We start from the raw sequence: 22,295 nt of genomic DNA, 5'->3' as shown, positions 1-22,295 counted from the left end.
AAGACATAAGTGGAGCTGCCCGGGTGGGTGGGGCTATGCCTATCCCGACCAGAAGTCGGGGACTAAATTTGCAGTGGCGGCGTGATCGCAACGTGGGAGCGCAGCAGAGAGGACACCTATCCCTCTGAGGGCCCGGACCACTGTGAGGAAGGAGCCCCCTGTCAACCGCGGACGTTACTCACAGGCCAGATGCAGCAGAGCCGGGTGCACAGGTGAATGGACCACAGCTGTAAATCTTGGCCGCGCAGATCATCCTCAATCCACCATCCCTTTGATAGGGAGGTGAAGAGGGCTCATTCGCCTTCTGACATAATCCGCTTTCTAACAGTAATGATGCAGTGAGGCTGCAAGGACGCCGTTGGGAGCCTCTGCGTAGTCCTTGAGGTAATCCTTTGGTGGGAGGGCAGGGCATTTTGTCTGGCTGAAGGCCTGGCTTCAGACGGGGGTACTTGGGGGCGACAACCCATGTTCCCGTCTGTTGTCGGTATGGGGAGAGCAGACCCATGAAAGGGATCTGTCGCCCCTAAGGTGAGCCCAGGCATGGCATTGAGGTGGTGCAGGAGGGGGTATGGGGAGACGACACTCCGCGTTCCCACCTGTTGATGATTTTGGGAGATTGGGACCTTGAAAGGGCCCGTCGCCCCTTCAATCCATAGTAAAAAATAAAATAAAGTCAGGATCTGAAGCCAGACCCTAGTGCCTCCTACAAACACTAAGCAAGAACTGGTTCAACATAGAGCCAGCAGAGGGTGTATATTGCGGAGGAGGAGTTAATTTCTCTGTATAGTTTCTTAGTGTCCTTTTAGTGGCAGCAGCATAACACCCATGGTCCTGTGTCCCCCATCGAGGCGAAGGAGAAAAAATGTCAACAAAGTTTTGTCAAATGCATTGATGTCATGAAGACCTTACCACAAAAAAACACAACACCTCCCTAATTACCTGGCTCACCGAACGTCCGTTATTTCTGTACATGCTGGGATAAGGTGTTATTTGAACACGCTCGTGTACTAATAACGCATCTTCGGTGTGCTTGAAAAATATGTTTGAGTCCCTACACATGCATGTCGCCGCAACACATGCAGGGTGTCCTGTTTGTTAGGCAATCCCTGCATGTGTTGCAGCTGTCGAACAGGAATGCCACATCTTGTTATGAATTACACAAGCTGTGGGGTTGTGTCCTTGTCCCATCCATTATGGTGGAGCTTGGCAAAATTGGGGTCAAAATTTTGCATTGCGTCGATCTTTTGGCAACTTTTCAAAAACAATCAAGGCCGGAGTATTTTTGTTGAGTTTTTGGAGCAGAAACTCAAATTTTTGAGGAGTTTTGAGTTTCTGCTCATTCTATGCTCTTAAACCTCCTCAAAAAACTTACTGTGAACATAACCTTAGCGGACTGACTGAAGACATCTCGGTAAACTCATTTGCAGCCAACAACAGATATTGAAACGGAGCAAAATTTTCAAGAACATCAAATGGAAAAAACTACACTTAGCCGTACATACAGCCCCTTTAAAACAATTCTCATTACACATACACTCTACTAGGTCTCCTAAAAAGGGCACTTCTACAACTTATTATGCCAAGTGTCAGGGGAAAAAAAATTAGGGTGACGTGAGCTGCATCGCTCTAATAGGTGTTATGTGTAAGTGGAAGGTGCCATGGGAGCCAATTATTACCTTTGCTGTCATGTACATGAGGTTATTAAGAACTAGGGAGGTTGCCTCTGGAGAGCCCCATCCATTTCCTTTGAGTCCAGAGGTGCTAATTGGTTCTCCATTTCTGTCGGTGACTTCTTCTTCTGGGGTGCTGGGGCTGGAGTCTGGAAGAAGAAGTCTACTGTCCACCAGCTCAATGTTATGTAGCCAAGGCAGTAAGTAGGTGAGCATGATCTGGCGTCCATTAGGATGAGTGGTTGAGAATCGCTGGCTTATTTCTGTTGGTATTAACAAGTAATAAGGCATTAGGGCGACATACCGATGGCATCACGCAGTGACGTTTTCTCATATATATCCAAATTTGAAATATAACTAAACTTAAAAACTATTTTTCATATGTTATATCCCCTTAAAAGCCTTGCTGATCATGGTGTTTTGGATGAGACCGCTACCAGGAGAAGCACTCCGCTCATCCATGAGCGCAGACGCAGTGCGGCGCAGACCCCAAAACATCATAGTGAGACTGAACACTGCTGCGTGCACACATGTATTAGAGGAGTGCGTCTTCTTGTGGTGGGATCAAAACACTGGCGGGATGGGGGTCTCCGGACCCAGAGAACCACTAATTGACAAGGCCTTTAAGCAGCCATAACATATCAAATGTTGTGTTACGCTATCTCTCTAGACCCCGCCATACAAGGAAATGCTCGGTCCAGTCTAGCGTCATTTTAGTTTCTACGAGAGAGTCACTGAGAGGCTTTCCTAACAATGGCATATCTCCCAGAGAGCAAAAGGATCGACTGCTGGAAATCCTCCATCATCATCTGTATGGGGGAGAGGCGGGAAGCCCTCATACACATTAGACTGTCAGCTAATCTCGCAGATATCAATGGGTTTGGACAACTTTAAAGGAAATATGAGCTGCCGGAACCGACATCAGTGACTTATTTACAGCATTCTGTAAAGCTGTAGATAAACCCCAGATGTAACCTGAAAGAGAAGAAAAAGAACTTAGATTATACTCACGGGGGGGGGGGGCGCTTTCCGGTCTTGGTCCGATGGGTGTTGCGGTCCGGCGCCTCCCTTCTTCTAAAGGGGACGTCCTCTTCTTTGCTGCCTGCCGTGGCTCCTGCGTAGGCGTACTGCTTTGCCCTGTTGTGGGCAGAGCAGAATACTGCAGTGCGCAGGCGCTGGACCTCTCCCGATGCCTGCGCACAGCAGGACTCTGCTCTCAACAGAGCAGAGCAGTGCGCCTGCGCCGGAGCCACGACAGGAAGGAAAGAAGAGGACGGCATCGTATGAAGATGGGAGGCGCCGTCCACGTCTGCTACCCATGCTTCGTCTGGCAAGATTAGTGTGGAGACAGATTAAGAGGGTGGTTGAATTTAGTGATATCATAGCTGAAATGCCCTTATGGAATAACAGTTATTTTCCGACACTGCTTGCCCACCCATCTGCCGAATTCTGGCCTCAGTATAGTGTCTCTATGATAGGGGATATATATGATTGCAGTACACTATTATCTTTTGAACAATTACAAGCTAAATGTGATGTCCCGAGGTCGCAGTTCTTCTGATATTTGCAATTAAGATCAGCCTTTCAATCGCACATGAGATATGTCGGTATGAGTAATGCTATTTCGTCTCTACCCTTGATAGGCATTCTTAAATCACAAGGTCCCCAGGGTCTCGTCTCCTCTCTGTATACATACATGCTATCGGTGGGGACGGAATCTGCCATATACTTGGTTAGGGGGAAATGGGAAAGGCTCATCCCTGATGCGCAGGGAGAGGAGTGGGAGGAAATCCTGGAGTCACCAACTAAGGTGTCTCCGTCAATCAACAGAATGATACAACTTTATATTATAAACCAATCGTACTTGACTCCGACTCGACTTTTTAAGATGGTCCGTTTCCAATCTTCGGAGTGTCCGAGATGTCATATATCAGATGCAGATTTTATTCACATGATTTGACAATGTCCAATTATAGCACACTATTGGAAAGAGGTGACATCATTATTGACCTCCCTGGCACAAATTCCTGTTCCCCTTGAGCCACTGGTTTGTCTGTTTGGGGTGTGGGATGACGAGACATGGGGACATTATACGGGGATTTTCTTACGGGAGACATTGTTTATGGCGCGGAAGGTGCTGGCACTGCGGTGGATGGGGGGTTCGGATCCCTCCCTTAGGGCATGGATTGAATTGGTGAACTCGATCATACCATACGAGCGTACGCTGTACCAAAACAGAGGGTGCCCGGGTAAATTTGAGAAGATATGGGAGAGGTGGAATTCCTCTCATCTCACGTTGAAGGACAGAGATATCGCACGATAAGAGTTAACTATATGGACATAGGCTGCAAATAGTTGTTTTGTAGTAGTAGTAATGGTTTAGAGGTTGGCAGGCTTTATTATTTGAATAATAATACACAGACCAATGTTAGGCAATTGACAGTATGTTTTATTCTATACACAACTGGTATACATACACTGTTTGACATTAATGCTATGTGAAACGTATATGTGTTATATGGTATTTTCATCATTGTCGGTTTGTTATATTGTATACCCTGTCTATGGTTCAATAAGCGAATTTAAAAAAAAAAAAGTTGGGAGGCACCGGACGGGACGGCGACACCCATCGGACCGGACCGAACGCCGGGGTGAGTATAGTCTAACTCTTTTTTTCTTATCTTTCAGGTTACATTGGAGGCTTTTCTACAGCATTACAGAATGCATCTCATATTCGAAAAAAGGGGTGACAGATTCCCTCTAATGCATTTGGGGCCCTTTAATGGCTTCTCAGCAATTCCAGCTGCTCTATCCCTCCCTCATGCTTTACACTGCAGCTATATGTACAAACCTAGCAGGAAGTCATCATAGGATGTAGTGATCTTCCCTACATCAAAAATATTAAGATTATAATAAAAGTAGAAATCTGAGCATAAAGGTGATACAAAGAGGACTAATAAATAATAGGTTTATTGAGCCAAATATAGGGACGGCTTGGAGATCCAGAAAAGCCTTACAGCGAAGCAAACTCATTTACAGAATCCCCATTTAAAAGACAATATAAAACACTTTTCTAGGAAACCATTTGTACCACGGATATAATTTTTCCACACTCGACTTCAGAGGATTATGGATGTGTGTAATGGATGCTAGCTTCTGAAAGTGGAGCTCTTATCCACTGTGCCAACATCTAAGCAGCCCATATCATTTGGCTCCTTTACAATCTCCTCATTAGGAGGCAATGAACAACGTCGTTACTGGAAGTCATATGAATGCACATGAAAAGTTACTTCCAGAAATGGACAGAATTCATAACTTGGTGATATGACGTGTGGTGCTGTCTGGGGGGGGTGGGGTGATGGTCGTAGAAGCAAGTAGCACCCAGATCCCCAGGGAACACACATCCAATGTTTATCCTGGGGCCTGGGGATTGGCTTTTGGGACAACCCAAAAGAGGTATAGAATCATAGAATCGTAGAGTTGGAAGGGACCTCCTCGGCCATCTGGTCCAACCCCCTGCTCAAAGCAGGATTCGCTAAATCATCCCAGTCAGATGTATGTCCAGCCTCTGTTTGAAGACTTCCATTGAAGGAGAACTCACCACTTCTCGTGGCAGCTTGGTAGTAATAATTCTCCCTAGTCAATCACTAATGAGGATCACAATCTAATTTACTTATGTAAAAACCACACATAATTTCATAGGAAGTCCGCTAACTTATTAGGGCTTGTTCACAAGTTGCTTTTATGCCGCATTTTTTCCCCTACAGAAACAATATGCTGCGTTTTAACATACCAGCAAAGTGAATGAGATTTCACGCTGCTTAGGTTTTCCTTGCAGATTTTAACCCTCAAAGAGTTTTTGAATTCTGCAGCTGTCAATTGTATTAGGGTGTGTGCACACGTTGCAGATTCTGCTGCAGAATTTTCCATGAGGATTTCACAAAATCCGCAGGTCTTTTGACCTGCGGTTTATCTGCGAAGTAGCCTGCGGTTTTCCCCTGCGGTCTGACAACTCTACAATGGAGAAGGTGTGAAACCGCTGCGGATTCCGCACAAAGAAGTGACATGCTGCGGATTTGAAAGCGCAGCAAATCCGCGCGGAAAAAGCTGCAGCATGTGCACTGAGGTTTTTGCTACCATTGAAAATAAAGGTACTGTACAACGCAGCAGAAACGGCTGCGGATCCGCAGCAGAATTCGCAACATGTGCACACACCCTTACAAGGTTTTTTTTAGCGATTTTCACCCAAACGAATGGGAAAAAAATGCACATAATAACAAACACAAAAACGCACATATTTCGTTCAGGGTTTTTTTTGCTATAACACTCTGGTTTTTGAGGAAGAAAAATATGCTGCAAATACTAAACATGTGCATAACACCCTCCTATGTTTTTGGAGTGTGGAAGGAAATTAACATGAATTTCCATGTAGATATTGTCCTTGATTAGATCGGAACCCAGGATTCGGGGTCTTGCTATTGTCCCTGCAGGGGTTACAGTCCCACCCTACATGAAAATTGCCCAAATGAGAAGACCAATGCTATTAAAGACCTGTGATAATTGGAGGTCATGACTGAGATTTTCCATTTTGGCCCTCAAGCATCAAGGTACACCCAAAACCATGGCGTGGAAACAATGCTAATCAGAAAAACACACTGCATTTTTACTATAGAGAGTGCATATAGTCATCCTTTTCAAGCCACCATTTTTCACGGGTGTGAAGGTAAACCAATGCTCTATATGACACAGAACATTAAAAGGGTTGTCCGACAGTAATATACATGCTTTTTAGGCATGGATCGATTACATGTAATAAACAGAGGCATACTCACCGTCCAAAGCCATGGGGATCCAGAGCAGGTCACTCTGGAGGTTTCCACCAGCAAAAGAGGCACTGACTGCCCCATTCGGGAGTCACAACACTGCTGCAGCCCATAACTGGCTGCAGCGGTCAGGTGACTAGAACAGATCTTTATTGGTCTCCCATGAAGCACTCATCTAGTCACTCGACCGCTGTAGACAACTGCAAGCTGCAATGGTGCTGTGACTTAAGAAGGTGGTAGACACCGCTTCCGGAGCCAGTAAAAGCAAGTGGCCTGTACTGAATCCTTGGGGGCGCAGTAAGGAGAGTATGCTGAAAAATATTTTACAACCTCCTTTAAGCAGTTTTGATTCTCTGCAGAAAGAAAACCTGGACCATACAGATATGAGCAGTCTAGTCATCTGATGGTTAGGCATTACCTGAAAACAAGGGCAGAGTCAGCTCAGGATACATCCGTGCCAGCTCGTTAGATAACCGGATTAATGAAACACTATACAAAGGAGGCAGAACCCCATGCGTCCCATACAGGATACTTCCCGGCTTCTGCTCCGCCACTTTCTTAGAATATACAAACAGCTTTCCCTCAAGGACCTTGGTTGAAGGAGAAAAAAAAAAAAAAAATCAAACATTATCTTGACAGGACTTGTGGTCTTACAAAAGTATTTCCTAAATGTTCAGTAATGATACTTTTATCAAGGCGTTTATATGGCCATTTTTAAAGATCCATGAAATGTCTATATGCTTGTTTTAGACTCTCTGCATCACATTTTTGCTCATTTTTTTCTCCACTAGGTTTTTACGGACTACCCAATTTAGCTTATTCTAAGTAACATGGTGACACCGTAGAACCCAGAATGGTTCAAATAACATTTTATTAACTGTCTAATTTTACAGAGTAATTCTTATATGGTGGACTTCCAACAGTGAAGTACATACACCAATCAGCTGGCAATAGGGGATAACATTGATGATCTTCACATGAAATAACGATCAAGTGTCAAGATCTGAGCCAGACTAACTGGATGAAATTGTGATAGCTAGACAACTGGGTCGGAGAATCTCCGAAATGGCAGATCTTATAGCGTGTCCTTGGTATGCACTGGCTAGTAACTCTGAAAAGTAGTTCAAGGAAGGACGACCAGTGCACCAACGACAGGGTTGTGGTCATCTAAATGATAATTGATCCAATCGCATAGAATATGCCACCAGTTTGTGATCAGTGGAGATCCAATCTTTAGGACCCTAATCGATCCTAGTTTAGTACTGCATCCAGTCCTAGTCTCCAAACTTTGCTTGAAATTGTAGTTGAGTCTTACTCAAGTGAATAGGAATGGCTGCAGTTCTCTGCATAGTCGGGTGGCCTGGAACAGAGGAAATTTAGTAATGTGTCCCCTAATTTGTTTCCTGAACTGCACTGCCCCAGGTCATTAGCTGTTGCGAGGAAAAACTACAGCAGCGCTGCTCTCCTTCAATCTCAGGAGGTCCAGATGTTAAGACCCACACAGATTCTAAAAGTGATGCCATTTTTTAGGGATATGCTTTTACTTTAGGTGATGTAAAACCCTTTTAATCCTCGCTGCTATAAAAAAGTAAAAAATACAAAGTGTAATGCAGCTGCATAACTGCGACCAGACACAAAAGTCTATGCTAACCTCTGTCAACCACAAAAAGAACCTACAACAGGCAAGTGAATATCTACTGGAACATGGAGCAAAACCCATCATACTTCTGGGTTTTGTCACCCAGGACAGAAGCATAAGGATTTTTCCCCTCCTCACTTCTTGGTCTAATTTTTCACCTGGCCTCATTTGTGAATAATGCAGTTTTTCTGGAGAAGGAACTTTTCAGAAACAAACTAATGGAACAACCAAAGACCCCTTGCTCTTATGCTCCATAGCAGCCATGTAATCTAACCCAATAATAAGTACGTCCTTTTTCTTCTGAGAGATAAAGCACAATATTGGAGAAGGAAATTTCTAACATGCCTGGAAATGCTTTTTGCCATGAGCGTAAAAGAACTAAAAAGGATAGTGGTCACAATGTTTGAGGACAGAGGTCCTAAAGACTGTTATGACATCCAGGGCTGCCATCAGGTCATTACGGCAGTTACTGGCGAATGGGGCCTGGTGAGCATAAGCAAGGAGGGGGCCTGGACCGGAGGTGGATTTGAACGATTCAGTAACTGAACGTGTGCCCGTAGACATATGTTCAATTCAGACGTCGGCGCTCACGTCGCCCGAGTATGATGTCAGTGTCATGCACCGGTGTGTCCACGCCTCAAATGGATGAGTGAGAGGATTCCGCCAGACTGCGGTTAGGTAAGGAGAAATATTTTTGAAAATTTTTTGTATAGGGCCAGTATGGGAAGACAAATGGGGCCTGGGGGCAGAATGGGAAGAATATGGGGTCTGGGAGCAGAATGGGAAGACATATGGTGCCTGGGGACAGAATGAAGACACATGGGGCCTGGGGACAGGATGAAGACACATGGGGCCTGGGGACAGGATGAAGATACATGAGACCAGTATACGAGAACATATGGGGCTTGGGGTAGGATGGGAGATCATTTGGGGGCAGGATGGAGACACATGGGGCCAGGATGGGAGGACATATGGGGCCAGGAATGAGACAGGAATGTGGTATTTTTGGGCATTTTAAAAAAATGTACATGACACATTGCCTTAAAGAAAAATATGGTATTTTTCAGACTATAAGATGCACTGGACCATAAGATGCACCTAGGTTTTAGAGGAGGAAATTAGGGAAAAAAAATTGAAGCAAAAATGTGGTCAATACTGAGCTTAATATCCCCTATCCTGGTATATATGGCCCCCTCATCTCCATCCTGATAAACATGGCCCCCTCATCCCTACCCTGGTATGCATGGCCCCCTCATAACTATCCTGGTAAGCATGGCCCGCCTCATCTCTATCCTGGTGTACATGGCCCCCTCATCCCTATCCTGGCATGCATGGCTCCTTATCCCTATCCTGATATACATGGTCAGATTTTGGCAAGACAAAAGTTTTGTCGCCTGGTCATATAATGCACCCAATCCTAGTTTACATCCTCACCTGTGCTCAGTAAATGATCGGTTAATTAGTGGGTATGTATAAAAAGAAACCCAGCACCCCAGACTTTCACTTGAACTGCAACTTGAGCTCTGACAACATGCCAAAAATCCACCCTGCGACCAAAGCCTGGATTATCAAGAGGCTGAAGACCAGATACACTGCAGAGGTGGCTGGCACCTTTAATGTGTCTCAGTGTCAAGTACAAAGAATTAAAAAAAGATTCGAAGAGACTGGAGAAGTGTTTGACAAGCCCAGGTCCGGCAGACCCCGCAAGACAACTGCTCAGGAAGAACGTTTGTTGGTTAGAAAATCCAAAGCAAGCCCCTCTTCCACTGCAGCAGAGCTCGAACAGGCCTGGTCACCTCAAGTCCCTGTGTCAACTAGAACAGTTTGTAGGATTCTGTCTCGAAATGGCCTCCATGGTCGAATCAGTGCCCAGAAGCCAGCACTAAACAAAAGGCAAATAAAAAACCGTGTGGCATTTGCAAAGTCCCACAGCCTGCTAAACAGATGGACGCTGGAAAAGTGGCAGAAGGTGGATTTCTCTGATGAATTTTCAGTAGAATTACACCACAGCCGCCGCAAATACTGCAGGAGACCTACTGGAGCCCGTATGGATCCAAAATACACCCAGAAAACTGTTAAATTTGGTGGTGAAAAGATCATGGTCTGGGGTTACATTCAGTATGGGGGTGTGAGAAACATTTGCAAGGTGGAAGGCAATATCAATAGCCTAAGGCTATGTGCAGACGTTGCGGATTCTGCTGTGGGTTTTTCCATGCGGAACCGCAGGTAAAACCACAGGTAAAGTGACCTGCGGTTTTACTGTGGTTTGGTCTGCGGTTTTGCCCTGCGGTTTAACACCTCTACTATGTTAAAGGTGTGAAACCGCTGCAGAAACCGCACAAACAATTGACATGCTGCGGTTTGTAAAACGCAGCAAAACCGCGCGGAAAAAAACGCAGCGTGAGCACAGCGTTTTTGAAACCCCATAGGGTTTCATTGTACTGTACCATGTCAGCGGAACTGCTGCATTTCCGCAGGGCCAAAACCGCTGTGGAAACGCAGCAGAATCCGCAACGTGTGCACATAGCCTAAAATATGAAGAAATATTAGCTACCTCTTATATTCCAAATCATAAAAGGGGTCAAATTCTGCAGCAGGATGGCGCTCCATCTTATACATCCATCTCTACAGCAAAGTTCGTCCAAGCAAAAAAGATCAAGGAGCTCAAGGACTGGCCAGCCCAGTCACCAGACATGAACATCATTGAGCATGTTTGGGGTAGGGTGAAAGCGGAAGCTTGGAAGGCAAAACCAAAGAATGTAGATGAACTCTGGGAGGTATGTAAGGCTGCATTCTTTGCTATTCCTGATGACTTCATTAATAAATTGTATGAATCATTGTTGAACCGCATGGATGCAGTCCTTCAAGCTCATGGAAGTCACACAAAATATTAAATATGACTAATAGCACCACAACTTCATTCACCAATGTTATGCAACATATGTTTGTATTTTAAGTTAATTATTTGTTGAATATCACATTACTTTCTGTGGGCGACAAAACTTTTGTCTTGCCAAAATCTGACCATTCTGTGTCCATTTAATGATCAGTATTTCTCCATTGATGCCAATTTATTTACTTAACCGAAATCACATTTCGGAGGGTTTCAGCTTTCAAAAGAATAATGTAGACAACCAATGGATGAATTTAACGTCATATAAGCTTTTATTTACATAACATGGATAAGTGACATAACTTCTGTCAGTGAGTGTATTCTGGTATGATTGGCCCCATCAGAAAACATAAAAAATTACACTTAACTTCCCGGCGCTCGCTCGCAGCATCCTGCTCCATTGCCAGCAGCTGCTTTATGCTTGTAAGCAACACGTGCTGTTTTTTTTTTCTGTTTTTTGAGTGGGCCATGCATACCAGGTTCGGGGGTTGGGGGGGGGGGGGGGGGGCAATCATACCAAGATGCTATTAAAGAGAAATGAATATTCATTGCCTTTCACCCCCATGGGCGTGGAATGCAGTGAGTATTCATTTCTCTTTAGCAGAGGGCACAGGAGTTAGCTGTAGCAGCCAGATCCTGCCTCTGTGACCCACTGCGCCGCCGATGACGCTCTCCCACCTCCTCACCACAGAGCCGATCTATCAGGACTATAAGATGCACCCCCCCCCCCCCCCATTTTCCTCCATATTTTAGGAGGCAAAAAAGTGCATCTTATAGTCCAATAAATACGGTACCTAAACAAAGTATTGGGTATTTTAAGAAATGTTTAATAGGTTAGAATAGAATAGGGCCCTGCCAGAAGAGTCTACCTTGTCGTGGTGGCAGCTTAAAAAAATCTTTTGGTCAAAACAAAAGCTGATAGCTGTGTGTGTGATATGGTTTATAATGGGAACTGTTAATGTGTGATTGGTGAGGACATGGTGCAGAAGAGGAGTTTTTCCAAGAGTGGGCGGTGGGACTGTGGAAGGTTCGAGGGGTGGCAGCAGAGCTGGGGTGGACCCTGAGTGGAGTCTCAAGAGGGCCCTGAAAATTTTGCCAGTATGGGGCCCTGAAATTCCTGGTGGCTGCCAGGTGACATCTGCTTGTTTATGGCAGACTTATGACCATTGAAGAATGAAAGGAGAATGGTGTAATAACTTTCTGTACTTACTTGCATTAGCTGCACTGATATTTCATAGATTTCACGGTTAGTGTCAGATGCCTTAAACAGAACCAGGTTCAGCAAGGTCACAATGTCAAATGGATAATTCCTAAAGACAAAATTAGACAATAAATAAAAAAATATATAATACAAATAGTAATTTGAAACAGCTGCCGTGAAAAAATAATACCATGAAACACATTATAAAACATTAAATATGCCTAGTGGCTGAACAGCTTGTCCTTGGAAGAGGCCCATTAATCTTCTAAATTCTAGAAATCCCATAATCTTTATAATTTATTTTTTACATCCCAGTAATAAAGATGTTTTCACTGTTTTACTCTTGGATAGCGCAGCAACAGTCAACAGCAAAAATCAGAAGAATTCTAGAAATTTGGTCTCAACAAAATAAATGAATCTGGACATCAAGCAGGGAAATCTTCCAAGCTGAAAACAGTCTCGGCTTCCATTCCTTTCAGAGACGTCCCGAAAAAGGTTAACAGATAAAATAAAAACAACAAACAAAACTAAAGCAACTCTGCAACTGTTTCACGTGAATCTCCTATTCACAACACCTGGGCAATAATGACCCGACCTAAAGGGCCTGTCACACTAAGAGATATCGCTAGCAATATCGCTATAACTAGTGACGTTATAGCGATATTGCTAGCGATATCGCTGTGTCTGATACTTGCCTCCGACCGGCTCCCCCGCTGGTTATCGCTGATCGCGCGAGAACGTTCAGGACTGTTTCTCGTCGTCAGCTTCCTGCTGCGCTTCCTGCTGTGAAGGCGAGCGAAGCGTGGAGCCGGGCGGGAGGATGCAGGATCGCTTAGTGTGACAGGTAAGTAGCGACCCCCGACCCCTGCGATGTCGCTGGTGAGATCTGCCTGTGTGGCAGCTCACTAGCGACCACTTAGTGATGTACCAGCGATCCTGACAGCGTCATATCGCTGGTCGGGATCGCTGGTACATCGCTAAGTGTGACAGTACCTTTAGAAAACATGCTATGGAGAGATCTTTTAGTTCCTAAACTTGCCGTAAGTTTCAGTCTGCAATATTCATTCTCAGTTTGTAGCCTGACCCAAGTTTCAGATTTTTCTCATTAGAGTGTCTCTCCCGGTAATACAGGCTGGATGTAAGATCTGCGTGCCCAGGGTGCTGCTGTATTCGCTCGTTTTTATTAATCAGCACAGCTCTAATACTGAATTATTCTCCTCTTTTTTTGTTATTTCCTTCTTGCTTACAGTCTGTTTTCTCTGCTCTCCATAACACTTCACATAAATTCACACCTACAATATTTCAGCTTTTCCCAATAGTGTTTAATCTATTTCTTTTGTATGCAAAAGGGAACACTAAGTGAAAAAAGGACAGCACTAGGATGCCATCAGCACACCATCCGAGAGTTTCATGGACCCATAGACTTTCCAAATGGGTAGGTTTGATCTGTGACTACGAGACTTTCCATTTTTTTTCTTTTCAGTCCACAACAAAAACCTGGACATGGGAACATGTTCTATCTAGGAAAAACACGGATAACTCTCATACGTGAAAGAGAGAGGTCTGAATGAGGTCTAAGGGCTGAGCACAGAATAGCCACAGATCTCCTAATACAAGCGACAGGTTCATATACATCTATGAGGGTGTATTGACGGGTCGCAAGAGCCATGGAAGGCATGAGAACCTACAATGAGAGGGTGGATGGAAGGTAATAGAGAGCAGTCAGGAGATCGGACAGATTTTCTGCAGATCACACAGTTCAACATAAGACTAAAGATCTGTTTACACGAACTGACTGGTGGCACAATACAACCGCCGATCGGTAAACTTTTACCAATGGGCGATGGTTTAGTAGCTCGCTTACAGAGGCAGACCGCGGTATGCGATGCGCACTGAGCGATCTATTCTTGATATCTCCGTGCGCATAGGTTGCCATGGTTCTCGAAAGTGTGAGTCCTGTTTACACACAAGACGACGCACCGTCGCAAACAATGATCTTTTGTGCTACACAAAAGATAAAATCACTCAAATGTTTTGCTCATTCACTGGGTAATTTGCAGCCCGATTACCCTAATAGATAATGAGTTTTTAAGAACGTTCGTTCGTGATTATCTTTCAGTGTTAAAGCAGATTAAAGAGGCTCTTCAGAAGCAAAATGAGAGAACATTCTAATGAAGAATATTTAGAAGGATTTTTATATTTGCATTTGGGAAGCAAATGATCAAAAAAAAAAAAAAAAAGAAAATCTGGTTTCTAAACCAGAAATATTCTAAAAAGGTGTGGTATGAGATGTTAGACATGAAAAAAAAGGTCAGCCGTCGACCATAAGCTCCCATGTTAAAACTGAATGGTTCCGATTCTTCTAAGTATTTATGCCGGAACACGGTCGTAAAACACTTTGTAAAACTTCCCAAAAATTTTGCTCAATGAGAAGGTGCGCAAAAAAAATTGTGACTTTTTAGCATTTTCACACCAGTTTTTGGCATCTTCGCCAAAATGGTCAGAGCTGGGGCGGGATGGGGCATGGATATGTTTCACCCTTCAAATTTTTACGTTGGCGATATCACTTCAGTTCCCATCTGGAGTATCCTTTCCGGCGAGGCGCACGCTACTAATAATTATCAAGTGAAGTGCACCTCTTAGAAATGTGTGACATCCTATTCCTGTACGCACCCCATTCTTAATGAACCGCGTCCATTGCACTGAATTGGTAAGATGAAAAATTGTAGAACAGAAATAAGGGACTGACACATCTGTAAATGCATTCATGGCAATCTGTGCTCATCACCGTCCAGTCTAAAGCACTTATCTGGCCTCTTTTTATTTTATTATTATTTTTGGCCTCGATTTTGTTTGCCCGTTACCTTGAACACAACTAGGTCCCTAGTTTCTTGGGGATTAGAAACACTACGTTTTCTTAGTGTGACCAGGACGTCTGCCAATAGAATTGGTGCAGAAGGCCAAACACCAGTAAGGAATGTATGACCCAATCGCCAATAAAACTTCAGAAAAATTAGGTGTCTGTACACAAGAACACTATATAAAACAATGCTTTCATGTCTGTTCGGCAATCCTCATCCAAGCACCCTGCCTTGTTAAGTGGCCAGGCGTCATTCTTTATTGTATGACTTCACTTTACACATTTTCTGTTTTTAATTTTCAGCTTTTTTTTCTTTCACCCAAAAATGACAATAATGGGTTATGACTAGTAATGAGCGAACACCTTATCCAAGCACGCTCAGGTGCTTACAGAGTATCTCCGTCATGCTTGAATACTATATTCGAGTTGCCCCGGCTGTTCGACAGCAGCGGCACATGCAGGGACTGCCTAACAAACAGTTTTGCATTTGCCTAACAAACAGTCGCTGCATGTGTAGCGGCTATCGAACAGTTTGCGAGAACTCGAATATAGTATTAGCACCCATGTGTGCCAGGATAACACCTTATTCAAGAACGCTCGCTCATCACTAGCTACGACAAGATTTTTGTAGACTTTTTCTGAAGCTCTTGTGTCTTAAGTTCCTTGTTTATACTATAAATTAATGGATTTATTTAATAGGATGTTTTTCCGGCATAAGGTCTAGCTGTGCAGAATTCGATCAGGATTTGTCTCCTGCATTTCATAGTATTGGTTAGGACTGCGTTGAAAACACAAATGGCAGGTTCACATTTTTCAACGGTTTTTCTGAGAATAGTGAAACACCACTATGAAATATTATTGCCAACCATACAATGTAGTATTACGGGGCACCCAAACAAATGATCCGCCCTTCTGGATTATAGGGCTTACGGAAAGAAGATGTCAGTGAGATCTAGGAACCAGCTCTTCAGTCACAGAAGGATAATATATTTTAAAAGAGGTTTTCCATTTTCATAAAATCCCTGTCCCCAGGCACAGTTTAAAACAAAGAACCAAAAAAAAAAAACCCCACAGACAGACGTCACTAAATATTTGGACACGTGTCGATCACGGCAGTGTGTGCAGCACTTGTGACTTATCATGGGAACTGCATTGCTGAGAATTTTAGATTACGTTATTTCTTCCAGCTGAGAACTTTACCGCATGAAATAATATTATTCCTCCAGCATATTAATAGCCGGACAAGCTGGCTTTTAGGAGCCAGTGATAAGGGGAAGTCAGCTGAGGCAGATTAGGCTTCCTTGTGACCCTTCAGAACGCTTAGTCTCACTGGGAAATCCAAACTAACAGTTTCCCAAATAGGAACCTGACCCTTTACTATAACAATCCGCCCCGGCCTCATCAGCACATGCACAGATGGAGACAAAGAGAGGTCAGGTTGAAAAGGACATTAAAGTTAATTTTCTCTTCAGGGGCAATGCAAGGTGAAAAGACAGCTTGCTTCATGCAGAGGTGCAAAACTGTTATAAATTGCATCATTCTATATGGGTAGATTTAGGGTATGTGCACACATTGCGGATTTGTCTGCGGATCCGCAGGAGTCCTATGGAAAACAAAACGCTGTGCACATGCGGAAAATCCTGCACGGAAACGCAGCGGTTTATTTTCCGCAGCATGTCAATTCTGTTGCGATTCCGCAGCGTTTTTACACCTATTCCATTCTAGGAATCCGCAGGTGTAAAAACACAGGAGAAATCCGCACTAAATCCGCAGGTAAAACGCAGGCATTTTGACCTGCAGATTCAGCGCGGAAAAATCTGCACACGAATCCGCAACGTGTGCACATACCCTTATGGTACTGGTCTGAAATCTCCGCTCTCAGGACATACTGGGATTTGTACTTCTAGAACCAGTTTGCATCTATTACTCCTTCATAAAAGGGGCTAAGACATAGCCCAGCGGGTGTCATTTCTTCAAGCTTCTGCAGGGTTTCATTCCTTACCCACATGTTGTAGCTCCCTGAATGTCTCTTTACATGCAAGAAAAACATTTGGAATTGAGAGCCCTCAGTGGTTGATACCTTTTAATGGCTAACTGAAAAGAAGGTAACAAATTGCAAGCTTTCGAGACTACTCAGGTCTCATCAGGCATTGACTAATACAAAATCTGAAGAATCACATATTTATATGTAAGGGGGTGAAACACCGAAGGAGCCGAGGGAGAGCTGCCTTCCTAGCTCCATGCCCGGAACCATCGAGCAGGGCATTAGGTTCCCCGGGGGATGCCTTAGGGGACTGTACTAGAACCAGGAACAGGAAGCCTGCAGAGCACAGGGCGGGAGAAAAGTGCGGGCTTTTCTCAGAGCAGCGCGGGGACGGGAGCAGAGAGGATGCTGACACAGGAGAGCAGAGGAGACAGGTGCAGCGACTGAACACTGAGGGACCGCTGGCACAGGCGGTGAGCACTGAGCACGAGATGGGGTACGAGAAGCCTGTCACTGCACCGCTTGGAGGGCTGGTCGCTCCCCTCCTGTTAGAGACTTTGTCACACCGACAAACCGCGCGCCTTGACAAGACGCTCCCCTGCAGTGAGACCCTGCCTTACCCTGAGACGCTTCCCTGCGACCAAGGAACATACCGCAATGTGACACTGACCTGCCAAGAGAGTCTGTCCCAGGCAGAGCCACTGACCCTTGTGAGGGAACGCCGCTTCCGAAGCAGAGGGAAGGACCTTGCATACAGGGGGAGGGGATACCACCATCCGCATACCCTTTGAGCTCTCACATTAACCCCCCATACGCCAGTTGGACTATACCCAGGACCCCAGAGACAGACGTCATCAAGCACCTCTGGTGCCTGGGTGCCTACGTGGGAGAAGAGTGATCTCTACAAGCAAGATCTCCAGGAACTGATAAGTTTCTTCCCCATAAGAGAATAACTGTGTTGTTTTGCACTTCTGTTATTGTTTCAGTTACAGCATTTACTCTGTTATATTATATGTTCACCAGATATTCTCCCTGTAAATAAGCCTCCCCTTTTACTGTTGGTCTGCCTGCTCCGTGGTGACATATATCTCTCCTGCACCTTATTACATTTGGTGTAGTCGGCAGGATGTCACACCAAGACACGGACAGAGCGGACCAAGCAGTCAGGGAAGGCCCCAAGACTAGCATCTCCTTGGGAGCCATGTTGAATAATCTGCTGAGGTTTACGGGGAACAATGTGATGTTATGGAACTGGACAGAGAGAATTCAGGGGTTACTGCGGATGCACCCCTAGGCACCAGCACTAGAGGCAGAAATGGCCTTGATGGCCCTATAGGGGGAGGCACGGGACTCTGTCATGCATAGACCCCCTCCTAGAAAGAAATACTTTGCAGAAAGTGTTACGTATCCTACAGGAGACACATGGTGACCCCACTGACGTAGGGGAACTACGGATGCAACTGTTCCATCGGGTCAAAGAGAGGGGGAGACCGTGACCCAGTTTATGAATGCCCTACAAGAACTTCACACTGCTATCAAAAGAAAGGACGGGGTAGGTGTAGGGTCAGTAGACGTGGTGCTCAGAGACCAGATGGTGACGGGTTTACGTGACAAAATGATGAAGCAGGCTATGCGAGAGCGCCTGCGGGTGAAGCCAGGCATGACCTTTTCTGAAGTAGGTAGTGAGGCGCGCACGCGAGAGCAAGAGCAGGATGTGACAGGCTCGGTGGGAAAGGTGCGGAGTGGGGAGGCAACTAGCACTGAAGACAAAGTCCCCCGATGGGTGGAAGACCTGAGGATGGAGATCAGTCAGTTCCGAGAAGAAATGGCGACTTCTAGGAGAACCCAGGCAGAGGGGCCCGAACCACGGATGCGGGGAAGAGGAGCTGTTCCCCGAAGAGAAGCTACAGCTACCTCGAAAAGACGCCCTCTCACATGCTATACTTGTGGAGAGCCCGGTCATATTGCCCGGTGGTGTCCCCAGCGGAGCCGACCATCCCCGCGGCTCAAGTTAAACTAGGGGGCTCCGAGCACGAGGGACACCGCCCGGAGCGGGAAGAACAGAGGAAGAGTGAAAATAGTCCCACCAGCCTTGTTTCCATGTGCCCCTTGGTCTGGGCCGAAATCAATGGGAGAGCTGTGCGATGCCTGGTAGACACCGGTTCACAAGTGACCACCATGCCCAAAAATTTTTTTCGTAGACACTTCACAGAGGTGCTGCGACCTGAGTGGGGCCCAGTCATTAGACTTACGGCGGCAAATAACCTACCCGTCCTGGTCGCAGGGGTGGTGTGGCTGAACATAGAAGTCTGTGGAAAAGATGTGGGAAGAAAAGGAGTAGTATTGGTAGATGGAGAAGTCGCTCGGGACCATACTGTGACCCTGGGCATGAAGTGCTTAAAGACCTCGGAAGCTTACTACTCAACGAGACCCCAGATCAATTCTTATGACGGTGGAGTGATCAGACCCCACAGAAGGTGGTCTTTCAACAACTGATCCGGGCAGCACCGGTCTGGGAAATCTGCAGCGGTGGAAAGGAACTAGGCAAAGTCATCATCCCTGCTTCTGTGAATCGAGTGCTACCCCCTGGACAGACGGTGCTTCCCCTGCCGGTGCGAGCAGGAGTCCCACTAGAAGGAGCAGAAGTGCAGGTGGATCCTAGCCCAGCCGACCAATTGCAATCAGGGTTACTAGTCGCACGGACCCTCGCCACTGTGCGAAACAGCACGGTCCTCGTGCGCTGTGTGAACTGGGGAGAGACTGATGTGACCCTGGCTCCCAGAGCAGAATTGGCTCACATTCTAGGTGTACCAGACGAGCTGGTGCCCTCCAAAACAGTGCATTTGACTGCCAAAGCGGAAGACCCATGGTTGGTGACGGTGAAAGCAGAGGTCGCCCCAGATCCCCGGGTGTTACAAGAAGGCCGACGGATACTAGAACAAATGCGGGCAGAACTCTCAGAAATGCCCTCTCATCAGGTTCCCCAGGTGGAAGCCTTGCTGGGGAAGTACCAGGAGGTGTTCGCAAAGGATGACGATGATTTTGGGTGGACGACGGCCATTACCCATGAGATACTCACTGGGGACGCGGCACCGATACGGGCGAGATATCGCCAGATACCCCCACAAATGTATCAGGAGGTTAAGGGAATGCTGTCACAGATGCTGAAGAAGGGAGTGGATCCGTGAGAGCCAGAGCCCGTGGGCTGCCCCCATTGTCTTGGAAAGAAGATGGAACTCTACGTTTCTGTGTGGATTACCGCCGGCCCAACGCTTGCACAGTGCGAGATTCATATCCACTACCACGGATAGAGGAGTTCCTGTCAGCACTGGGAAATGCCCGATAGTTTTCCACACTGGACCTGGCCAGCGGGTACTGGCAAGTACCCATGTCTGAACAAGACTGAACCAAGACGGCCTTCATTCTCCCGATGGGACTATTTGAGTTCGACCGCATGCCCTTCGGGCTGGCCAACGCCCCGGGAACATTTCAGCGTCTCATGGAGCGGTGTCTCGGGGACCTGAACTTCGAAGCCACCCTGATTTACGTGGACGATATAATCATCTTTGCTCCCACCGTTGAAGAACATCACCGGAGACTGGAGCAAGTTCTGAGTCTGCTACAAAAATTTGGTTTGAAGGTGAAACCCCAGAAGTGCCACCTCTTCCGAACACAAATTGACTATCTGGGGCATGTGGTCTCCGCCGAGGGAGTGAAGCCCTCGCAAGAGAAGATCGCTGCGGTGCAGGAGTGGCCGACCCCAAAAACCATGAAGGATGTACAAGCATTCCTGGGACTCACAGGATACTTCCGGCGCTTTGTGAAGGATTTTACCCGCACCGCAAACCCCCTCTTGGAATTGCTGAAAGGAGTACCCTCATGTGCGAAGAACAGGAACGTACACTGGGGAGAGCAACAGGAGAAGGCATTCCAGGCCCTGAAGAAGGCCCTGACGGAGACCCCGGTGTTGGCCTACACTGATATCATGCAGCTGTTCATCTTGCACACTGACGAAAGTCTACAAGGACTCGGGGCAGTACTTTCACAGATGCAGGACGGGAAGGAGCGTGTCATCGCATACGCCAGTCGCTCCTTACATGATTCAGAAAGAAATCCGGAAAATTACAGCTAATTCAATCTGGAGTTGTTGGCGCTGGTGTGGGCCATGACTGAAGTTTGCAGAGTATTTGGCTGGCTCGGAAGTCCACGTGCGTACAGATAACAATCCGTTGGCCCACCTCGAAACAGCAAAGCTAGGGCCTTAGAACATCGTTGGGTAGCACGAATGGCAAAATTCCAGTACAGGATCTCCTACAGGAGAGGAGTGGAGAATACTCATGCGGATGCCCTTTAGCAAGTAGACTACCGCCCGCCAGCGCCCAGCCGTGATGAAGAGTTGGAGGCTATAGAGGTTTCAGAATTTGGAGGGAATGCTAGGACGGTGGCAGCGACGCGGGAGACGGCTCAAGGAAGTACACCCGAGAATTTGTTGGAACATCCCCGTGATGAGTGGGTCCGGATACAGCAAGATCGGGAGATAGCCCAGCTGAGGCGGTGGCTCGTAACCAAACAGGTACCCGGCAAGAGTGAGCGGGCAGCCATGCCCTCTGAGATGTTGAAAATGTTGCGCCAGTGGGAGCGGCTACAGTTCCGGGATGGAATCTTGTACAGGAAAGTGTACCTACAATCTGAACTGAGCTTCGTTTGGCAAACGATCATTCCCTCATCCCTGATAGAACAGGTGGCTAAAGAAGCATACAAGGAGGCACACTTCGGGATGGAAAAAACATTTCGGTGGCTGCAACGGTTGTTCTATCATCCCCACATGTGGACCGTCGTGGAGAAAGTATGTCAGCAGTGCCGAAATTGTGAACTAGTTAAGCCGCTGGAACAGCGAGCCCCTACAGAAACGGTGAGGTCCTCAGCCCACATGGAGTTACTGGCCATAGACTACTTGACAACTGGCCCAGCGCACCAGGGCTATGAACATTGCTTGGTAATGATCGACAACTTTTACAAATTTGCTGTGGTTACACCTACTCAGGACCAGACTGACGAATCTGCGGCCTATGCTATCTGTAAACATTTCATTCAAGTATACGGGTGCCCCAAGCGCATCCATTCGGATCAAGGAGCCTGCTTCCTGGGGAAGGTGATGGAAGAGTTGCATCACTTGTACAAAATCGATAAGTCTCGGACCACCCCTTGCCACCCGCAGGGGAATG

The 22,295-nt window shown here is 46.3% G+C and overlaps 1 protein-coding gene across 6 annotated transcripts in view; it reads right to left on the bottom strand.

Moving 5' to 3' along the window:
• Positions 1 to 22,295, bottom strand: part of FRY (FRY microtubule binding protein) — a 546,108-nt gene that overhangs the window by 109,259 nt on the left and 414,554 nt on the right. For all 6 annotated transcript variants that reach the window (XM_073583182.1, XM_073583178.1, XM_073583180.1 and 3 more), the window contains 3 exons: positions 12,236 to 12,335; positions 6,912 to 7,083; positions 1,677 to 1,933 (listed from right to left, as the gene is read on the bottom strand). In XM_073583182.1, coding sequence (XP_073439283.1) covers positions 1,677 to 1,933; positions 6,912 to 7,083; positions 12,236 to 12,335 — 529 coding nt within the window. The remainder of the gene's footprint in view (positions 1 to 1,676; positions 1,934 to 6,911; positions 7,084 to 12,235; positions 12,336 to 22,295) is intronic.

The sequence above is a fragment of the Dendrobates tinctorius genome, unplaced genomic scaffold (genome assembly GCF_039654945.1).
Source record: "Dendrobates tinctorius isolate UK_male_01 unplaced genomic scaffold, ASM3965494v1 ptg000075l, whole genome shotgun sequence".
NCBI classification, from domain to species: Eukaryota; Metazoa; Chordata; class Amphibia; order Anura; family Dendrobatidae; genus Dendrobates; species Dendrobates tinctorius.
The sequence above is the reverse complement of the archived record's forward strand: the minus strand, read 5'-3'. Positions and strand labels throughout refer to the sequence as shown.